The following is a 13,826-nucleotide window of genomic DNA, read 5'->3' as shown; positions in this document are numbered from 1 at the left end:
TTTCTCCTCCTTCCCCCTCCTCCTCCTCCTTTTTTTTTTTTAAAAAGATTATTTATTTGAGAGAGAGAGAAAGAGAGAGGAGGAGGTAGAAAGAATCCAAACCAGACCCTGAACAGACTGTGGAGCTGGACACAGGATTCAATCCCATGACACTGAGATCATGACCTGAGCCGAAACCAAGAGCCCAACGCTTAACAGACTGAGTCACCCAGCACCCCTGGTGTTTCTTCTGTTGTTAGAAGACATAGTTCTTTTTTAATGGAACACCAGACAAAGTGGCAGGGTTACATTTAGGGGCCATGTTGCATTAAAATAAAGTGTGTGTGTTTATATGTGTGTGTGTGTGTGAACACTAATTTGTATGTAAATCTTCAAACTTTAGAATGTTCCAGGTCAACAGGACAACAGCAGTATGAGGAGCACACGTACAGGAGCTGAAATCTAATGAGAAAAAATCCACGTAGAGCATTTGACCTTCACTCTAGGGCTTTTTCCCTCTGGAAGAGGGAAGGGCAAAGTGGTTGGAGGTGCAAATGTTGTTGGACTTGACTATATTCCCTGTGATGCAAGTCCATGTGCAGTAGCACAGGAAGTACAGAATCATGTGGAATGTGCTGATATCCCCGTACGGATCAGCGGTCCCTGCGGGGCAGGATGTGGTGACAGTCGAGTTGGTCAACTTGAAAAATGGTTTTCTGAGCTCTCGCTCTTCTGGATATTTTGTCCAACCACCAGAGTGTGTCTATTCACAGTCCAGAACTCTGGTCCCAAAAGAAGCCTCACCTGTTCCTAGGTCCCCTGCCTCTGCTCCACTCCCCTCTCTCCTGGGGTATGTCTGTCCCGCCAACAACAACCTGTACTCTCTTGGTGACTTCATGTCCCTTGTGATAATGCAGAGAGATGGCTCGTGTTTATCTCGAGGTTATCTCCTGCATGCCCAGCATTTCCATGGACACGAGCTCATGATCGGAGGATCGCTCTCTACACGTTCAACAACACAGGAGTGGGAGGAGAGAGGGCAATACATATCATCATCGGAAGCAAGCCACACAGGGACGAAATATCGTGTTCTGTTTCTGATTTGCCTCTGTCAGACAGTTGTAGTAGGATGGCAGGATTAACTTCCTCCGCATGGGCTTCAAGGTATGGGGCTAAACAGTAAATTGTTCCTTTCCCTTAATAGCTCATTTGGAAACTGACATCCTTTTCCTAAACTTATTCATGCCTTAACCTGAACTAAACCTTGAGGAACCAAGTTTCATAAACTTACTTCCTCATGTATAAACTGCGTCCTTTCTTAAGCAGTATCTTTGGTGAATTCCAAGGATTACTGAAAGACATTATCTCCCTAAAAATAGACTTTGGGATTTTTTTTTATATATACTTTGATCATATCCCTTCTTGTCCTTGCCTTTCCTGCCAGAGAAATTCTAAATTTAACAGCCCCCTTATATATGTTATCTCCTTCGCTCTGCAGTTTGAAGGGAAAAAACCCTCCAGCTTTGTCTCTTGGTAACCACTTAACTCTGAGCAATTCATTTATCCGCATGCACTACCTAGAGATAAGGTGAAGACTGATAACTGACTGTAGATAAATCATGAGCTGTCATAAAACACAATGCTTAAAGTTTTAGTCAGCATTATATAGATCTTTACAACAATGAGTAATCAAGAAGATAACCCTATAGCACCACAATATAGGAAAATGTCTCTGTGTCATTAAGGATTCTATTCAGTATTTTAGTACTATTTTTTATCACATTCTAATTAGCTAAGAATTTGATCAGCCCTATGGGATCTCAATTAGTGAAGACATTTGACTCCATATAATGTGTAAATTTGTAAATGTGTAATGTGTAATGTGTAAATGTGTAAATCTCTACTTATTCTATTCATTAAACAAATACTTATTAAGCATCTACTGTGAGCCAACCACCATGCCAGGAAACAGGATTCAGTGATGAAAACCTGACCATACTAGATATGCAGATTCACTGTTTATGAAATTCTTTGTAACAAGCTAAGTGCTGCCTTGGGATTGAATAAGACTATTAGCGCTATTTCATGCCTTCAGTAGAGTGATCGTGACAGCCTCGCCTATAGATCTTAGTGCAGGAGCTTTGTGACAGCTCTTTGATCTTCTCAGGTGTGCCTAGTTCCTGGTTCTAGACCCCTGTCTGCAAGGTCAGGGTTACCAGAAGTCTGACCCCTGGAGGGAGGAAATGCTGTTGTACGCAACCATGTGAACATATATTACCGTTCTAAACACTACCTTTATGTTTCAGGCCTATGGCTGGCTACATGAAGACACAGGACCAGAATCCGACCCAGTAGTCGTCATGAGATTTCTAGGTACCACAGACATGAGTACTGACCTTAAGACTCTCCTTCTAAGTGTTTGTGAACAATTAGCAGCCAACTACCGGTGTCTGGTTCAAAGCTACCCTAAGAAGATCCATGACCTCCGTGACTTGTTTATAAATCTTTTGAATGAGTCTTCATTGCAGAGACCTCTAGTAATAATATTTGATGCCCTAGAGCAGCTCTCAGAGAGTGACGAGGCCAGGAAGCTTTGGTGGCTCCCAGCTCACCTTCCCCGCTTCGTACGAATAGTCCTGTCCACACTGCCTAACAGACATGGGATCCTGCAGAAACTGAGGTGCCTTATCCATGAGGAAGCCAACTACATCGAGCTGATTCCCCGGGACAGGAAGATGTGCAGCCAGGTCCTCAAACACCAGCTGCTGCGGGTCAAAAGGAAGGTCACATCAGGCCAACAGATTTACGTGAACAACGCATTCTCCAAGTGCACGCTGCCCATGTTTGTGAACCTGACCTTCAGGGAGGTGAGACACTGGAGATCACATAAAGACGTCGATGAATCCTCCCTCTGTGTCACGGTTCACGAAAGTATAGAGCAGCTCTTCTGGTCCTTGGAGAAGAAGTGTGGTCAGAAACTGGTCTCCAGGGCTCTTGGTTACATCACCATGGCCAAAATGGGTTTGAGTGAAATGGAACTGGAGGATGTGTTGGCCCTAGACAACAGTGTGATGAATGAGCTCAATGAGAACTCCAAGCCCAGCAATCCCCTGAGAGTACCTTATCTGTACATTGCAAGGCTCAAGGACGGTCTCAGTGGATACTTAATAGAAAGACATGTGAAGAATGTCACACTCCTGGTCTGGGCCAATAGACACCTGCAGCTCATAGCCCAGAAGTTGTATCTGCAGGATGACGGTGACCTGCGTGAAATGCACTCCATCCTGGCAGATTACTTTCTGGGAGTCTGGTCAGGGGGCAGGAGGAAAGCTTTCTGCCTTGAGGACCCCTACTTGAATGGCTGCCTTGACTTGGAGAGCAGAAGCTTGCTTGAGGAAGAGAAACACTTCATGGAACAGGCTTCCTTTGATAGGCAGGCTCCAGACCAGCCCTGGGTTTTCCAGTGTAATCCACTGGAGCCTGACATCTTCTTCGTCAATCATCGGAAAATGTCTGAGCTCTTGCACCACCTGACAAGGTGTGGAAAAACCGATGACCTGCTTTACGGGATCATCATGAACTTCAGCTGGCTTTACACCATGATCAAAATTGGCCAATTTGACAAAGTGCTTACAGATATCGAGCTGGCTTACAACTACTCGCAAGAGAAGGAGCTGAAGTTCTTGGCTAGCACTCTTCGCGGCATCAAAACCAAGGTCACTGCGTTTCCAGGCTCGCTTTCTGCAGAGCTTCAACAAAGGCTGCTGCCTGTTGTAAGTTCCCTGCCCAAACTCAGACATCTCCTTTTAGAATGTGACAAAGATGGGCCCAAATATTGCTCCATTGTGCCATTACACTCATCCATGGATGTGACATATAGCCCGGAACGTCTCCCCTTGTCCTCTAGTCACCTGCATGTCACCGAGATTCTGCCTACCTGTAACCCCAGTACTGTCCTCACAGCTCTAGAGAATGGCTCCATTAGCACCTGGGATGTGGAAACCCGTCAACTCCTCCGTCAGATCACCACAGCCCAGTCTGTCATCCTGGGCATGAAACTCACCAGTGATGAAAAGTATCTTGTGGTGGCCACAACAAATAACACCTTGCTGATTTATGACAATGTAAATTCGTGTCTTCTGTCTGAAGTGGAAATCAAAGGCACCAAGCACGGAAGTGGCTCCACCTACATCAATGGGTTTACCTTGTCTGTCAACCACGCCCTGGCTTGGCTTGAAGCCAGCAAAGATGTCACCGTCATCGATCTGCTCTACGGGTGGCCCCTTTACCAGTTCCACTGCTGGTACGAAGTGACCTGTGTCCAGTGCTCTCTGGATGGCATGTATGCTTTCTGTGGACAGTACCTGAACACCACCACCATATTTCATTTAGGGAGCGGAGAAAAGTTATGCACGGTGACTTCTGAATTTTCCGGGGGGTTTGTGAAGTTCCTTCTCATCTTGGACACGGCTCAAGAGATGGTAATGGTAGACAGCGAGGGAAGCCTTTCGGTTTGGAATACTGAGGACATTTCCAATCCCCAGCTGACTGATGACTTCGACTGCCGAAGAGAAGACAGCGAGGTGGTCAGCGTGGAACTCTCGGAGGACCAAAATGCGATTCTGATCTGTAAAGCTCTCGGCATCGAACTCTTAGATACCGGCATGTGGAAGGTGGCCGAGAAGTTCAGAGCTAAGCACAACGAACGCTTTATCTCTGCCGTGCTGTCCAAAAACGGGGACTGCATCATCGCGACCATGGAAAATACCTCAGCTGTGTTTTTTTGGAGGCGGGACACCGGGCAATGCATGGCGAGCTTACAGGAAATCTCAGGTACCATAGTCAAGCTGGTGAAATCCAGTCACCACAATATGCTGCTCTCTTTGTCAACCAGTGGTGTTCTTTCCATCTGGGATATAGACATCATCACCGCCATGTCCAACATAGATAAGACTGGGAAACCCATCCAAAGCCTGGTGTTACCCGCCAGAGGGGAAATCATTTATTCCCTCGATGGCTCGGATTGTGTCCACAAGTGGAACTTCAGCAGCGGCTTCCTTGAGGCAGTGTTCAAGCATGAAGGGATAGTCGAGCACTGCGTGCTGACGTCCTCTGGAGACGTCATGGTGACATCAGATGACAAAAGCAGTCAGTACGTCTGGCACACCAGCAGCGGCGAGAACCTCTTCCGAATTAACGGGCAGAGAATATCTCAGCTGCTGATCACCCACAATGACCAGTTTGTGGTCTCTCTCTGTGAGGAAAATGCCTCCAGGGTCTGGAGACTGGCCACAGGCCACAGGGTCTGTAACATTCTGACCACTTTGCAGAATGCCTTTATAACCTCAGCAAATACCTTTGTGGTGGGCATGACCCAGAGCAAAGTGCTGGCCGTCAGTCTCTGGACAGGCAGCATCACCAAGAAATTCTGCTGCGAAGACGGCACCACCATCGTGAATTTTAAGCTGATCCCCGACTGCCCTGACATCATCGTGTTTATCACGTCAGCCGAGACAGTGAATATTTGGAGTCTGACAGATGAAGTTATCTGTCGCCGTGTGCAGCTTCCGAACAACTTCTTGAAAAATCTGGAGGATTTCGAGATCTCTCCCAACGGCAAGCTAGGCATTATATCCAGGGGAGACGAGAATATCAATGTGCTGGACTTACACAGCGGTAAACTACGGGTGGTCCACGCCTCTGGGGTCATCTGGAGGCAGAGGCTGTCTCGAGATGGTCGCTACCTGGTGTACATTTGTTTCCGAAACGGGGAGGAAGAGGACGAAAACGGTGCGATATCCAGTCTGATTGTAATGAGACTGGCCGATGGCAAAAATATCGGTGCTTGTTCCCTTTACAAAACACCAACTTTTCTTGCCCTCTCACAGAGGCACCTCAACATCATAGTGGGTTTTGACGACGGGAGCATAGGGATATACACAGTGGTGGACCGCGTAGACGCTGCACTGAAAATTAAAATCGCCACTTCAAACAGCAGACAGATTTTCAACAACGCGACACAGGCGTCCAGGCCAAAGTGCAGTAGTTACTGTTTCAAGGTGTCTGTGGACTGCTTATGGAGAGAGTCTACTGAGGTCTTTGCGAGAGACAGTCCCATCACGGTGAGCGACTCCTCTGAGCCCAATGAGGCGACGCCGTCCAAGAAACACAACCCTTGCTATGACCGGGTGGGCTCAGCCCTGGAGCCCAGGGGCCACAGCTACACCCCTGACAACTGACAAAACGTTCTTCTCTCTCAGCAGACATGCACAATACACACACAGAAGGAAGAAAAAAATAAGTATCTTCTGTCTCCCAAATGATAAACTACTCCTTTCTTTAAAGACAGGAAAGATGCTGGCGTTCCAGCATTCACATGCTCGCCAAAAAGACAAACACGAAATCAGTTTTGAGTTGGCTCTTTTTGTCAACATTAATCCAGGAATGACACCTTGACAGAGAACTTCTAAAAGTGGTGTTTGACTGGATATTTTTTACATTTGCTGGGTGGGAAACAGCAACGTAACTCATTCCATGGGCTTCGATGACAGAGGCTAGAACTGTATACAGACCCCTCGGACAGGAATGAGTGCTACAGAAATCGTCTGGAATTGCAAACATGAAAGAGCCGTTTGACCTCCAATGATTGTGTGGCCATAAGTAAACACAGCCTTAATCTCTCCTTACATTTTACAATCCTGACAACTGTGTAAACCCAGTCTGCAGATGGGAGGTCAAAGGTGCAAAATCACGTAACAAAAATGCTCCCTTGCATCCCTAGTTTCCCAGGAGAAAGGACGTGAAATGTGAGGCCATGCACTGGACTGGGCACAAGTACTAAGTACCACTCTCACAGGGCTACTGAGCACGCCGTCAGTCTTCATTAAGATACAGTTGAGACAGTCGCATGCCATGGTTTCTGTATAATGGAACATACAATTTTTAAACTACTTCCTGGACTGCGAAAGAAACACGTTTAATGAGAAACCACAATCTTTTCATGCCTTTCTGAAATGCCTATTTGTGCTGGGCGTTTAAGTGGAATTATAGAAAGGGCATTATAAATGTGGTCAAGACATCTGTTCATTTCCATCACTGTACTAACAAAAGTCTGGGGTATTCAGTCAGTCGTATGGAAGCACACATTATTTCCTCAATCCCTGCAGTAAATCTTAACAGAAAGAAAGCTTTCGTGACACGCCATCTATGAAATACTGAAGACATTTGCCTTACTCTCATTCCTCCTATCTCCTGTGTAAAATGCAGACATACGACCAAATATTCGGGGACAAGCTGAACATGCCTGTCTTTGTGCTAAACTATTCCCCAAATCTTAAGGGTGTCCAAAGGTTCCTTCTTGTCCCTGTTTGTAATCACTTTCTTACTTCCCCACTCTATATGTAGGCTTCTTCCTCTGTCACCCTTTCTGCTGGAGGGCTCCGCGGGGCCTTTATAGTCTTAAATACTTTTTAAACACTACTTCACCTACTTAAAAGAAAATACCACATCTCAGAAGGGGGAAAGTGATTTTCTTCCTTCCATAGCCTCCACATGGCCTGTCCTTGGATGAGTTTTAGAAGGGTATCAGCAGTGCTCAGTTGCTTTGAAAGTGACGGGAAAGTGACTTGCGGCGGCAGAATGAGGACCAAGGAACTGATGTGCTCTCAGCCCATCTCCGCCATGAACTCACCACGCGTCCGCAGGCAGATCTTCAGCGGCGAGATAAAGGGAGTGATAGCTTTTGCTCCAGCCCTAATAGGGATGTTGGGGAGGAATGTGAGAAAAAAGACAGCGACATCTTGATTGTTTTTGCAAATGGAGAAGCAAAGTGAGCAGATCCAAAAGGAATGCAAGCTCATTGCATTTCACTTCGGAAAGCAAGTTGACGTGTAAGCACACAGAGACGGGATTCAGACATAAACACCCCACTCCGTGGTTGAAGACTTTTTTTCAGGATCTTCCTCCTGGTCCAGCTACCAGCCAGAAAGGGGGGTAGCCCGGCGAAGTCCCAGCCCATGTAGAGATCACCTGGAGTTGTATGAGTCAGTGCTCTTTTTTTTTTTTCTTTAGTTCTTCTGAGGCAACACATTCCTATTCCTGTCCTTATCAGTTGGACCTCCATGCCACACATTTCTAAGAATTAAATGCCTAGATGGATTAAATGTAGTGTGTGAATATTCTATGTAACAGCCAATAGAGTTTAACAAGTGACTTGAATGATTTTTCCTAACTTGTTTGCAACTGATAGCTCATATTGAATGTTTTTATGTAAACTTTGTATTGTTGGGAAGAATTACCCAATCAGAGATTTATATTTTCATAAATGTTACATTTAGTTAAATTTTGTTACAGAGTTGTTACACTAGAAAATTATTGCCGTCTTCAAACAATGAACAGTCTTGTGTATGTATTGTTTGTATGAATAAAAGGTAAACTAAGATTTGCGTGGCGTTTTTCCTCCCCAACTTTTGCAAGTGTAGGGATTTTCAGAAATAATAATAATAATAATAATATGCTTACTATACACCAGAGCTTTGGTGTATAGTATATACAAAGCTTTGGAGCTTTGTATGTTCTAAGCCGTGTAATCTTCACAACAGCCTTATGAGGTAGGTACTGTTAGTATTTCAAATTCATAGATGTAAAAACCTAGAAACAGAGGCCCAGGGGGAATCACTGAATAGGATTTCAATATACCATCAATGTGCTGTTTGTTACCTTTCCCAAAGCACACAAAATATAGCATTGAGTATCCCGTAGGCACTTTCTGATAATGGCCTACAAAATGTTTTCCAACTTGCAGGTTAGAGACGAGGCGAGGCTCTAAAGATCACCAGAGGGCTTTGCAAACCTCCAGGAGGTACAAGTAAACCAAGAGTGTGGATGTATTCATTTAGCAAAGTTATTGGGTCACGCATTTTGCCAGGAATGCAAAGGTTAGTAAAGTAGCTTGTGCCTTCTAGGATTTCACAGTCTTAACAGGAAAACAGATCGGAAACATGTTCTATGGGTAAGTGCAAGGACAGTGTGCACCCTTCTGGGCTTGGAGCCAAGGTAGGAAGAATTATAAGCAAGGAATCGTCCTGCTCACAAACTGCCTCCAGGCAAGAGGGCAGGACAACAGGGGATCTTCTTCCCATAGGCACATTTTTCCATTTCTTGCCTCTGGGAATTGAGAATCCTCTCTCACATACACACACACACACTCACAAAAAACTTTTTTAAACAAGTTAGCAATGAAGAGCTTATGTGAGGATAACTAGGAAATAATCGGATGAAAACTTTATATCCAGTTTCATGAAATAACCATTCTCAGAGAAACTTAAAATCGAGACATTAAGAAAAAAATTGAAGAAATTATCTATCTGGTTTCATCTTTATGTGGCTGAGACGTATTTCTGTTTAGAGTTTATTCCCCCTTCGAAACTTTCCTTAATTCCACTACCCACGCTGGGAATTCCTTCTTGGATTCTAATCTAAATCCTTTAGGCTGAAGGTTAAGTCTTCTCTTTCAGGTCCGAGAAAATGGATCGTCACTGCTTGCATAAAAGCATTTCATACACATGGAGTTTGTTGTTTAACAAATTTAAATATCTTCTTTCCCAGGGCCAGGAATGCAAAAAATACCGTGTGTTTGCTTTGTCCAAGGCCTTGTGCTTATGCCCTAGGATGATCTGAAAGTGAGTCACAAACAACCCCTGCCCTCCAGAATCCTACAATCTAAAGGAGACGCAACTAAATTAGATGTAAGACAGACTGTGATTTAAAAAAAAAAGTTGTTAATAAAAGTGAAAGGTAGATGCTGAGACTACACTGCAGAGGAGCAATTAACTCGAACTGGGATTCAAAAAGAATGGCCAAGAGGAGGGGACAGTGGAGGCTTGGAGGACAAATGGCACTTAGCTGTCAGAATGTCAAAAAGACATCGCAGGTAAAGGAAGCTGCATGAGGACAAACAGGGAACAGGGAGAGTCAACATATCCTATGGATGACTTCGGAAACTATGTTGGCTTTTTAAACTTGATTCTGGGGGCGCCTGGCTGGTTCAATCCATACAGCATGAAACTCTCGAACTCAGCCAATGTCACATACTTTCTAAAACTGTGAAGGTTTTTTTAGAACCACATGGACAAATTTAGAAGTCTATTGACAAATCTGCTCAAACAAATTAGTTTTCCTATCTTCCCTGACTCATCAGTTGGAACGATTTATATGCCAATGAAAACACGAAAACACCTAAAACACTCACTGAATCATGGTGTTTCACTCCCACATGCATCCAGAAACCATGGATTTTTTTCCTTCTGTGTTTTTCACAAGGGTCCCTTCGCAGCTGCATTTGGCATTCCATGTGATCTGCATGGAGTAGAGATAACACACATATGGACATGTTGGGGGTTTCGTTTCAGTGTAACAATATGACAAATTATATAACACCTAATTTAAGATTCCCGATAACACCACCACCTCCGGCTTTACGGAATCCCTGCCTTTGAGAGATGAAGGTAACCCAGCCAGCTGCTTCAGCATATTCAGAGCAGTGGTTCTCAAACTGGAGTGTGCATCATTCGGCAAACCACGGATTGCTTCACCCTCCCTATCCCCAATGATTTCAGAATCTGTATGTCTGTGGTAGAGCCTCCAAAATCTGCATTTTTATTGAATCCCTCCAGATGAAGCTGATTCCACTAGCCTGGGAACCACACTTCAAAACCTAAGATAAATACCAATGTCTTTTTGGTCAGAGTAACTTAACTGATAAACGTATCAGTATTCTGTGGGCGTTACTAAAGCATCCGCTAGAAGTTGGACACGACAACTTCTTTATTGTGACAAAGGATTTTACCAGAAAATGATGTAAACTAGCACGTAAATTCCCTCTAAATCTATCATTTTAAAGCATGCAGCTACTACGCGACTGGCAAGATGCCCAAAAAAATGAGTTTGCTCTCGTAAAAGGTGATAGATGTGTAAATGGAGCTGGAATCCCTAAAGTGGGCCCGTTAGAAACTAAGGACATTATGTCCGTCTTTAAATAATACTCTGTCCTATTCCGCTGCAGCCTGTATTATCCTCACTCTCCCTGGATAACTGGAAGGGGAGAGAAGAGGGTAAGCTAGATGGCGCAGTTGCTCAACACATTTTCCTGTCAATCCCCAGCTTGGGAACACAGGTGAAAAGAACTTGCGACACCTAAGCAGTATTTTCGGGTAAAGCCGCCAGCTCGCTACCCTCCTTACGTGCGCGCACTGCAGCAAGGAGGGGCGTGGAGCTCCGGAGGTGTGGACACGATGTTGCAGCCGGGGTTCCAACAGCCCAGGAAAAGAGAGGGAAGTGGGGGCGGGGGAAGCAGGACCTCGTCGAGCTCCCATTGTGGTCTCGAGTGTGCAGGCGAGGCGAGTGTGTGCAACTTCCCTGCGAGTTACAGCACGACAGCGTCCGCACGGTGTCCCCGACCCTCTCTCTACTCGGATAGCGCGGGCAGGCGATAGCACACACCACCAGGTCGAAACGGAAGAGGCTGGAACCCCAAACACAAAAATACGGGGTGAAGGGGTACAGATCTATTTGCCCGGGGCCAAATTTCCGCATCTCCCCCACTGACGTCCCGAAGCAGAGCAGACTCCCCTCTCTTTCCAGCAGGACAGAGAAGTAGGCGCCCAGACGCGTCCCGGCACGGGCAGACGGTGGGCACAAGCCCCGGCCGTGGCTGCTCGGAGAGGGCCAGCCCGGCTCCAAGGGTCGCACGGCCGGGGGCTCCCCGCGCGGCTCGGGGCGCGCAGGTAAAGGGTTACGCGTGCCGGGGAGGCTCGACCGCCGGCCGCGCCACGTGACGCGCCGGCCCAATGACTGCGCCGGGGCGGCCGCTGCGAGCGCGGCGGGCTCCCGGCTGCGCTGAGCCGCTGGTGTTTCCCGGCGCGGCCGCCCGAGGCCGGCGAAGCCATGGGCGCCGCGACCCCGCCGCCGCCGCCGCCGCCGCCGCCGCCCGGCCCCAGGTAGGGACCGTCCCTCGCCCCGCGCGCCCGGCCCCGTCGCGGGCTTGCCTCCTGCCCCACTCGGCTTGGGGACACTGTTTCCCCCACTTTCTCGCAGGTCGTTTTTATTTCTTTACTTCCTTCTGACAGAGGGGGTGAAAATGGGGCGAGGCAGGGCTCAGTTTGATTACTTCGGAAAAGTCACGGAATTCAACAAAGGCACGGAAAGGGAGGCCAGATCCAGCGCCCACGGGGTGCGGGAAGGGGGGACGGCGGGCGCGGGCGGGACTTCTACAAATGTCCCAAACTCAACACCAGGACAGTTGGGAAAGCTGGCATCTCCGTGGTGTATGAAACAGTTCTGGTTTAAATCCCTAATTAATGAACTTTCAGCAGCGCCCGAGAACTTGAGTTGGAAAAACTGCAAGAGATTGTCCCTTATTTCTAAGTGTCCCCCTCCCCCATTTTTAAACATCTGAGCGTTTTCGAATAAAACGGAAATGGAATGCTGATCGCCGCTGTTTCTTTGAAATGTCCTTGGGTCCCAGGATTTGCTCTGGTGGGGGGGTGCTGGAGCCCCGGGTGGCGCTGGTGGGAAGGGGAGGGTGCAGAGCTAGGAAGCTGCACGTGTTGAAGGAGTGTATCAGGTGCAAACTGTTAAATGGTCACAAATTGTTTGTGACCGTTCTATTCCGCAATCTCCCGGGTCGATTGCTTGGGTCTCATTTGACCTTGGCAGCCCTGATGAGGTGAGATTTTCACAAACCACCACTGAAGAATTTTTCCAGTGATACAAGACAGATTTTTAAATCAGTGGGACTTTCCCCCCCCCAACTCCAGGACTGTAATTAACCTCAAAAATAAAAACTCCCTTTAGTAACTTAGTACATTTTATTTTCCATTGTGGTATAGACTTTTGCCCAGTGAATTTAGAGGAAGTCAGTGTTCCAGGAGGTGGTTCAGATCATTAAAGAATAGCGTGTTTTATTTTTTTCCTGTCTCGGTGAGAATTACTGATGGCGCTTTTCACACGGCTTATGAGTGTCCTGGGTGGGCTGTACCCACACTGTTGTGAGGAGCAAGGCTGTAGAAAAGATGAGAAACATTTGAGAGTTGAATCAGAAAGAAATAGAAAGTGGTGGTTGCTTTTAAACACAATAAATTTTGTTTATTCCCACAAAAATGTTCCACTTATTCGCACATCTAATCCTCCGGTTAATATTTTAAGGAGACAGATGTTAAGGTTCTGATGCTGCACATCAGTATCTATAGAACACCTCAGCGGTCGCGAGGCAAGTCTTTGAAACTGCGCTTTGAAGCTCTTAAGGCTAAGTGGGACTCTGGGGTTCTTTATACTTCTGTAACGTGTGAAGAATCAGATATAGGAAGCTGCCTTGATCACAGAACGGGAATGGAACAGACATGATGAATACAGGAGGTGGGGTTGGACTTATTTCTCTTCTTTGCTCACTCCGTGTTCATCCTGGTCCTGCTCTATCTGTTCGGCAAGTACGTGATAAGTGCCTGTCTCATCGCATCTGGCCCCAGGGCCTGGTCCTTAATGGCTCTAAAGGTTTCCATTTCCAGTGACATCTTTGCAATGTTCTAGAGCTTGTGAATATCTAGATTAAAACCAGATAGAAACGTGCATGTCATGTAAGTATGTTCAGTAGCCTAAAAATGGAATGATTATCCTGACTTCCCACCTCATGTCTTTCTGAGCTTGGAAACACAACCTAGCCAAGTTCTGGCCAGAACCACATCCCAGCCAAAGGGCAGTGCAGATACTTGACTTCCTCCCTCCTGGAACTGCCCTGCCTTTGGGCCCTCAAGAGCCCATTTACTGAGCTTGGAAGGGATTCCAGTCTCCCA

At 46.5% G+C, this 13,826-nt stretch overlaps 1 protein-coding gene across 2 annotated transcripts in view; it reads left to right on the top strand.

The window, feature by feature from the left end:
* Positions 1-8,419, top strand: part of NWD2 (NACHT and WD repeat domain containing 2) — a 182,501-nt gene extending 174,082 nt beyond the window's left edge. For both annotated transcript variants that reach the window (XM_044224774.1, XM_044224776.1), the window contains one exon: positions 2,286-8,419. In XM_044224774.1, coding sequence (XP_044080709.1) covers positions 2,286-6,218 — 3,933 coding nt within the window. In that variant the 3' untranslated portion in view covers positions 6,219-8,419. The remainder of the gene's footprint in view (positions 1-2,285) is intronic.
* Positions 8,420-13,826: the final 5,407 nt, after the last annotated feature.

Source organism: Neovison vison, chromosome 11 (genome assembly GCF_020171115.1).
Source record: "Neovison vison isolate M4711 chromosome 11, ASM_NN_V1, whole genome shotgun sequence".
NCBI lineage: Eukaryota > Metazoa > Chordata > Mammalia > Carnivora > Mustelidae > Neogale > Neogale vison.
This window is presented reverse-complemented; position numbering and strand designations above follow the sequence as displayed.